This window comes from Myxocyprinus asiaticus, chromosome 33 (assembly GCF_019703515.2).
Source record: "Myxocyprinus asiaticus isolate MX2 ecotype Aquarium Trade chromosome 33, UBuf_Myxa_2, whole genome shotgun sequence".
Lineage (NCBI taxonomy): Eukaryota > Metazoa > Chordata > Actinopteri > Cypriniformes > Catostomidae > Myxocyprinus > Myxocyprinus asiaticus.
This window is the reverse complement of record NC_059376.1, coordinates 23,512,559-23,521,004: the sequence shown is the minus strand read 5'-3', so window position 1 is coordinate 23,521,004 and position 8,446 is coordinate 23,512,559. Positions and strand designations below refer to the sequence as shown.

The window sequence follows — 8,446 nt, the reverse complement described above, 5'->3', positions numbered from 1 at the left end:
GCACTGACATGTTTGATGGTTTCAGACTTCTGCATACTTCCCTTTCCCATATTTTTGGTATCTTCCTTTTAAGGTTCATTAAAGGAATTTGTGTTTTATCTGTCATGTCATGTGGTGTGAGTACGTTTGTAGCTGTGCAGTGTGGCCTGTGTTTATGTCTCATGTGAATCTGAGCAACTTATGAGTCAGTGTGCATGTGTGTTCAGTGCCCAGCTCAGAGTCATAGGATTGTGCATGTGTATATATATATGTGTGTGTTCAGTGCCCGGCTCAGTCTGAAGCTGACCAGTTCTGCTGCGTTCAAGTTCTAAGGATTTTATCAATTTTTTTATGTTAAGATGAATCTATGATCTTATTCAAGCCTCCGTTTAACCTACAGTATGATGATGTACTTCAGAAAATCTCTCTCCCTGTTTTCACTCAGGTATGTCAATATTTTCTGAAATGATAACAAACATATGACTCCAAGTAAATTGTTATGATTTTAATTTTGATTGTAACAGCACCATGGCTGAGAAGCAAATTATGAAGATTATGTAATAGAAGCATTTATTTATTTAGTGGTCACACTTAATATTACAGTGTACATGTTATTCCAAGTACTGAGTAAAAGTAATGAACTACATGTATTTAGTGTGTCCTTTTACACATTTCTTGCAATTTGTACATTACTATTGCTGTATTCATGTTACTCCGTAGTTACTATGACCTACAGTGTAATTATTTAGAATTACACATTGCTAGTATTGCTAAATATATTGTGACATGTTGTATTTGTAGCATAGACACTATAAAATAGTTTAATTGGTTTAGTTTTCAAAAGCTTTGTATTTGAAATTAGCAATTTTGTTCATTAAGAAATGCAATTTGTTTACAACTTTTATCTTTGAAGTAGAGCTTTAAGATGCAGTTAACCATCAGAATGACTTTCATAAAGTGCATTTGCTATTATACACTGTACACTTAAAAATATTTTAACCTATTTTTAAGATTTACACAGTTCAATTTCATAACATTTCATAGTAGGCTCAAATATTTTTGAGTGTACTCACTCAGCCCTCAATAAGGCATGGTCACATTTACCATTGCACAGTGAAATTCTGCATTTGAAATATAGTCATCTCATTGGGAATCCAGACAATTAGGAATTTTACCTGATTGACTTCCAGTGGCGAAGAATTTACCTAGAGATACTCTTGAGGAGATAACCTCTGCGGCTGTACCACTGGAGAATGTGTAACAGTCAATTGAGTTTTACGACAGTAAATCACACAACAGAAATTAGGCAGCACAATTATTCAAATAAATGATTGAGATCTGCTCGATCAACAATTACTGCTGCCATAATTATCTAATCATGGAAAGTGTCAATTATAGCATTCCACTGAGGTCTAATCTCAATGCTTTTTTGTTTGTATGTTTTTGCAGCAGCAGCAGTGGAGCACTAACAAATGAGACATGTCTGTAGCTCGATTTCTATGTATAATTTTTTCAAAATGTTAACAGTTTTGTTTATAATTCTGCAGAGAGGGCCCATAGGAAGTTGACCATTTAGGCACTGTCTTGATTTACTGAAGGTTAAAATAGCCATAAAGTATAAACAGTAGAACAGTTCTCAGCTAGTTTTTTGGATGTGTGGGTTACATAAAAATTATGGCATGCAGATGCCCCAGACAAAAAATTTATTTAATGTAAATTCTATTTTTCAAAATGAATCACAATACCATTATCAAGGGAAGTAATCAACAATTATGATTTATCATTATTTATCATAATTGTGCAACCCTAACACAATAGAATGGGTAGTTGTAAAATAAATCCTACCTGTCTGTGACTTCTCTAATAATGTTTTTTTTATTTATTTATTGTAAACTTCAAACATTTTGAAGATTAGCAGACAGGCAGACAATTCATTAAGTGATCAGCTGTTTCCTCACAAAAGCAGTTCATTCAGTGTACAGTGCACTTGCTGATATCCCGCCACATTGAGCTTTTTTTATTTTTGTTTGTTTGTTTTTTTGCCAACTTCGAGGCCACCTCCAAGGGAGGGGCTCTGATTTACATACACTGTTAACCCGAATAAGTTAGTAGAACTCAAAAAATTGAGGTAATCAGTTACATCAAATGTTTTAAATTAATACATTACAAGTTTAAGTAAGCAAAACTGTCAGATTTTGATTTTGTTCTACTCATGTGTGTTGATTTATTTTTTCTTATCTTGAAATATTGAGTAAGCTAACTCATGCATTTTAATGGTACTTTAAATTAAATCTTTGGCTGAACTTAAAATTACCATGTAAGCTCAACTTTAATATATAAAATAGAGGGAACCTAGCTAGCTAATAATAGTTAAACAAGCTAGTACAGTGAATGTTAGCATGCTTAATGCATGCTAATTGATAAACCATGCTTTTATTAGCACAGTGTAACGCTTAAGATGGTAAGGAGGAAGCTGGGATCGGCTTGACAAACACAGACATTTAATGATACTTTTCAGTGTGTAAAGAAACAAAAACACGCCCTGCTTTTCAGCCAGCTATGTCAAATCATAAAGACAGTCAAACACGTGGACAAGCTTCGTATATCTCTCTCCCGTCTGCCGCTGTCTCTTCTCCTTAAATACCTCCGCCTCCCCTCACTGGAATCACTCTGCCCAGATGCCGCTCTGCTCCGCCTTGCTCACCACACATAGAATTTTCTCAACAAGTATATCAATATACTGAAGAACATTCTAATATTGCACCTGTCCTCAATCTAATCTCAAGCTCCACTATTCACCATAATGGTAACCCCCCAAAAACTTTAACATGACAGAAACTCTTCTAAACAACACAACAAAATATTAAACACTAACAAGTATTTCCCTTTACATTCATCTTGCACAAAGACACACTATGTAACACTTAATTTTAACATTTACTCTCCCTGTCGAGTGCCATGTAAAGCATGCTGGAAAATAAAAATCCCCTTCCCAGTTTCAGTTAAATTTAACTTCCTGTAAATTTAAAGAGACAAATTCATTAAACTCAAAACATTATACTATTCTTGTTAAGTTTTGTGAACTCAAAAGAAAGTTCTAAATACTCATCAAGGTTAATTTATTTGAACTAATTTGTGTGATTTCATTTTTCCCTACTCAAAACAATGAATTATTTTGAGCATTAGGGTTTACAGTGTACACGAATAGGGTTCAAGTTTGGTGAACTTTCATACATAAGTTGGCAGCGTTGACCAATAGGAAGTTGCTGGATTTGGCAGTGACCTCTGTGTGTGCAGTGCTTCGTACATAGCTACACTGAATATTCTCAATGGACAAGGAAATCATTTTAGTGTTGAGTTTAAAGTACAGCATATACAGTACAGTATATATGCTACTTGACAAGTATTTTTTGCGGGTTTGACATCCGCCAATGCCTTCTTCGCTTGTGAAATTTGGCCGTGCAAAGGTAATTGTAACTGAGCCCTTCAAAACAGACATAGAGGATTTTCCTTCTAGTCTCTAAATCTTTTCCTGTACTCATTTACCACCTTTTCACTATTTATGTGTTTGTGTGTGATAGAGCATCAGTAAGGAGCAGTATGGAGATGCTCTGGTTGTGTTACTCTACTCCAACTCCTCAGAGTGCACATCAGCTACTTGCTCTATTTACTCTCTGTTTCTTCATTGCTGGGATCACTGCTGCCCTACTTTTCCACTGGCTCACAAACTTTCTAAAATATGATGTTCAGACAGCAGGGGTCGCAGCTGGTATCCATGCTACAGCTGTGTTCATCCTGTCATCTCTCATCCACCCATTCCGATGTGTCTTCACGCTGATCTTCCCAACATTGGGCACAAGACAGGGCCGTAAACTCCTCATGTCCACTTCTGTGATGATTGTTGTGCTTTACGTCCTACCCAACATGGCTGGCAACATTGCAACTCTAACACATATTGTGAAATGTGCATCAGAAAAGCTTACGCAAAGTCTCCTGAGCAGCTCAGAGCTCATCAACACCATAAAGGACAATATAGTCAAAAGAGCCGAAGAGAGTGTGGAAGCGACTTTGGTGCACACACTGCGTGATTTTGATCACACTACAAATATTAATGTTTCAGAAGTGAAGGAACGGTTGAATTTCTTGAGTAAACAAGTGCAGGAGGATTTCTCTGAATTTAAAAGTCAAGTACAGGATTTAAAGCTGGTAATGAGCAGAATCTTTGCAGCTGTTTTTGTTCTGTGTTTGTTCACAGAGTCTGTCATTTACCTCCGATCATATTTGACATCTGTGAGATTTGACAACACATATATCACAGGTGGGCTGAGGAGCAAAGCAACCAGTAAAGGGATCACTGTTGAAGCAAAGGATGTGAAAAATGGGGTGAACTCCACCAGTTTCAGAATAACTAAAAGGGAAATTTGCAGATGTCTGGCTCCCTCGGTGGTGATAACTCTATATCTATTGATGACAATTTTTCTGATAGTGCTGGACCACTTCTTATACTCCTTAGTGAAATCAGGTGGCCCTTGGATTTCCAACATACCATCCAGCAACGTCAGCATTAACGTCAACTTCAAGGTAATCCATTCCACCAGTTTTCTGACATTTGGGAGACACATGATGACAAAGAATGACAATTTTTTCTTCCATCTTCTGTTTTGTCACAGGTTGCAACTACGCTGCACATCTTTCAGCTTCTTAACTCAGACAGTCTGGTAGAATTGTTTAACTTCGACAGATCTTACACAGCCCTCATTCACTCAGATCCAAATGTGTGTGATGCCCAGCCCAGTAAGCTGAACCCAAGTGCAGTGACAGCGCTGGTGTTCCTGTATCTGCTCAGCTACACCATGCTGCTTCTGGAGGTCTATGCACGACGCCTTCGGAGGAAAGTTGCAGCTTCTTTCTTCCAGCAGCAGGAGGAGAGAAGGATTGAATTCCTTATTCAAAAAATTCAAGCCAAGCAAAAAACAAGACAAAATCAAGTTTTCTTTATAGAAACCAAACACCAGGATGAAGATACCAAGAAACAGATCTCTGGGATGGCAAGGGAATAAACTGATAAAATCAGTGATGCAGAATTCATCCTAAATATGTCTGTGACATACAGTATCTGTACAGTCCTGCATCATGGAGTCTTTCAGGTTCCTGGGCACTGCAATCCCCAGAACCTGAAATTGAAGACCTTTTCAGACTCCATTGTGAAAAAGGCCCAGCAGAGGTTGTACTTCCTTTGCCAGCTTAGGAAGTTCAACCTGCCACACGAGCTGCTGATCCAGTTCTTCTCAGCTGTTTTAAGGTCTGTCTTGTGCACTTCTAAAACTGTCCACCAAAATGGATCTAAAAAGACTGCACTGGGCAGTCAGAACCACTAAAAGGATATTTGGTACACCCCTGCACTCCTCACATGATTTATACAACTCTGGACTGACATGATCACACAAGAAATTGACATGCTGCTTCCGAATGTTCAAATACCCTGAAATCAACCCCATTTTGCCTAATTACTGACAAGTGCCATTCCCCATTTCCCAAATTACTAGCAAGCACCATCCACTATCAGACATTTATGCATCAGATAAAATGTGTTCACCTTTCCCTGTGGTGCTAGTGTGCGTTTTGCAGGTAATCTCTTAAACACACGTTCTAGTCTCATAAAAAACAGCAAGGAATCACATTCACTTCGAGACACTGGTTTGGGTCTTGAGGAAACCAAGAAGTAATCACATTCACATTTTCCCTTCAAAATGAAATTTTTACTCCATTGACAGTTAGGTTTAGGGTTGGGGTCTAGGTTAGGGAGTAGGGTTAATAAAATATGCATTCCTGTGGACTGAACCACATAATTTACTACTAAAAATACTTGTTTTTGTGCCACCCTACAGACATTTGACTTCAACAACCCTTTCAGCTTTGACCACTGGGGCAGTGGTTTCAAATTTCAGTAAACACAGACCAATTTCAGCAGCAGAACTTACAACCTCCTGTTGCCGAATTTACAGTGTGATCAGTCTAGAGAAAAAGGGCATGAAACTTCACAGACTCCACAGGCCACAACCTTTGTACTTCTGCCCTGTGGCGGGTGTTGCAAAGCACTGCATACCAAAACATACATTTATATATACAGCACAGCCATTATAGTCTTTTAGCAATATTCTTTTAGGCATGGTAGCTCAGTGGGTAGCACTGTCACCTCACAGCCATAAAGTCCCTAGTTTGAGTCCCGGGTCACCCAGGGCCTTTCTGTGCGGAGTTTGCATGTTCTTCGTGTGGGTTTTCTCCAGGTGCTCCGGTTTCCCCCACAATAAAAATAAAAAAAAAAAAACATTATTTATATATATTGTACAGTATTGTATTATATTGTATATGTAAACACACAGCACCTGTACACCATAACAAATTCCTTGTGTTTGAGCACATTTGGCCAAAAAAAACTCTTTCTGATTCTGATATCTATACACATCTGTACTGCCATTACAAACATGCTGTAAATATCAGACATAAATAATAAATGTGTCCTTTATATGTACATATCTGCATATATCTGCATTAATACTTATTTTTATTTGGTAAGAGGGTGAGTTGGGGCTGGATTCATCATTATTGTTGGCTTCATCTGTGTGTCTGCCACAAAGCAACTGAACAGAAATTAACATCAAACATAAAACAAAACCTTGTTTAAATGTGATTTGCATTTTATTTGGAAAGGTTTTTGAGATCTCCAAAGCCCAATAACAGACAGCAGAACCTGCTTTTGTCAGTTCAATTACTTTAGGGCATGACACAACTGTCTGCTTTCTCCACTGGACAATGGAACATTCTTTCTTTGGGGACTTAAGAGAAAAAATTATTGTCAGTGCCTTTAGAAAGTATTCAACCTCTTCTTCAATTGTCTTGTTACATCTTCAAATACACACTGAAACATTTATTTGACTTGAATAAAAACATCAGTTCTCATTTTCCAAAATATTTAACCCTCAATGTATTTAAATGAATGCGCTGAACATTTAGCCTATATATTTAATCATTGATTTTTAGTTGGACTCTTTCTTTTAGATCAAATTTTTTTTTTTTAACTAATTAACTTACAATCCATCAGTAAATCAATAACCTATTACTCTTCAGCTGTAACACACCTTGTCAAAAATGAGTTTTCAATAATGTTTGGGACTTATCTGTCTAAATCACAGTCTGTCTTCCAACTATTCTAACATTATTTTTGTCTTTTGCATGTACAGTATAATGTAATATTTGTTTTATTCTTATTTATTTGTATTGCTATAAGATGACCATACGATTTGAGTCATATGATGTATGACACGATAATGGATAAAAAGTCCTCAGTGTTGAACAGGGTGAAAACAGCTTTCTGCTTTTAACTATGAGGCAACAATCCATTAAGGAACCATGTTTGTGACATGCATCACAGTCCTTGGTCTAGCAGGAATGGCTGCTAGGAACACAACACTAATGGAAAGGAAATCAAAGGGTCTTACAGAACAGCAATCTAGGACACAAACACAAGCCTCAGTATGTAAGGAAGAGTAAAAGGTTTGGGTACTGCAATGTGGATTAAAGACTAGATATACAGTTGAAGTCAGAATTTACATACACCTTAGCCAAATACATTTAATCTCAGTTTTTCACAATTCCTGACGTACAAAACCATAGAAAACATTCCCTGTCTTAGGTCAGTTAGGATCACTACTTTATTTTAAGAACATGAAATGTCAGAATAATAGAAGAGAGAATGATTTATTTCAGCTTTTATTTCTTTCATCACATTCCCAGTGGGCCAGAAGTTTACATACAATGTGTTAGTATTTGGTAGCATTACCTTTAAATTGTTTAACTTTAAGGGCCAAAGGTTTTGGGTAGCCTTCTACAAGCTTCTCACAATAAGTTGCTGGAATTTTGGCCCTTTTTCAGTTCTGCCCATGCATTTTCTATCAGACTGAGGTCAGGGTTTTGTGATGGCCACTCCAATACCTTGACTTTGTTGTCCTTAAGCCATTTTGCAACAACTTTGGAGGTGTGCTTGGGGGTCATTGTCCATTTGGAAGACCCATTTGCGACTGAGTTTTAACTTCCTGGCTGATGTCTTGAGATGTTGCTTTAATATATCCACATAATTTTCCTGCCCCATGATGCCATCTATTTTGTGAAGTGCACCAGTCCCTCCTGCAGCAAAGCAACCCCACAACATGATGCTGCCACCCCCATGTTTCACGGTTGGGATGGTGTTCTTCAGCTTGCAAGCATCACCCTTTTTCCTCCAAACATAACGATGGTCATTATGGCCAAAAAGTTAAATTTTTGTTTCATTAGACCAGAGGAAATTTCTCCAAAAAATAAGATCTTTGTCCCCATGTGCACTTGCAAACTGTAGTCTGGCTTTTTTAAGGCCTGTTTTGGAGCAGTGGCTTCTTCCTTGCTGAGCAGCCTTTCAGGTTATGCCGATATA

The 8,446-nt window shown here is 37.5% G+C and overlaps 1 protein-coding gene across 1 annotated transcript; it reads left to right on the top strand.

Moving 5' to 3' along the window:
* Window positions 1-94: 94 nt before the first annotated feature.
* On the top strand, window positions 95-6,942 carry LOC127424252 (osteoclast stimulatory transmembrane protein-like). The gene is made up of 3 exons (XM_051669264.1): window positions 95-424; window positions 3,561-4,560; window positions 4,650-6,942. The coding sequence occupies exons 1-3, from the start codon at window positions 381-383 to the stop codon at window positions 5,037-5,039; spliced, it is 1,434 nt and encodes a 477-aa protein (XP_051525224.1). The 5' UTR covers window positions 95-380; the 3' UTR covers window positions 5,040-6,942.
* Window positions 6,943-8,446: the final 1,504 nt, after the last annotated feature.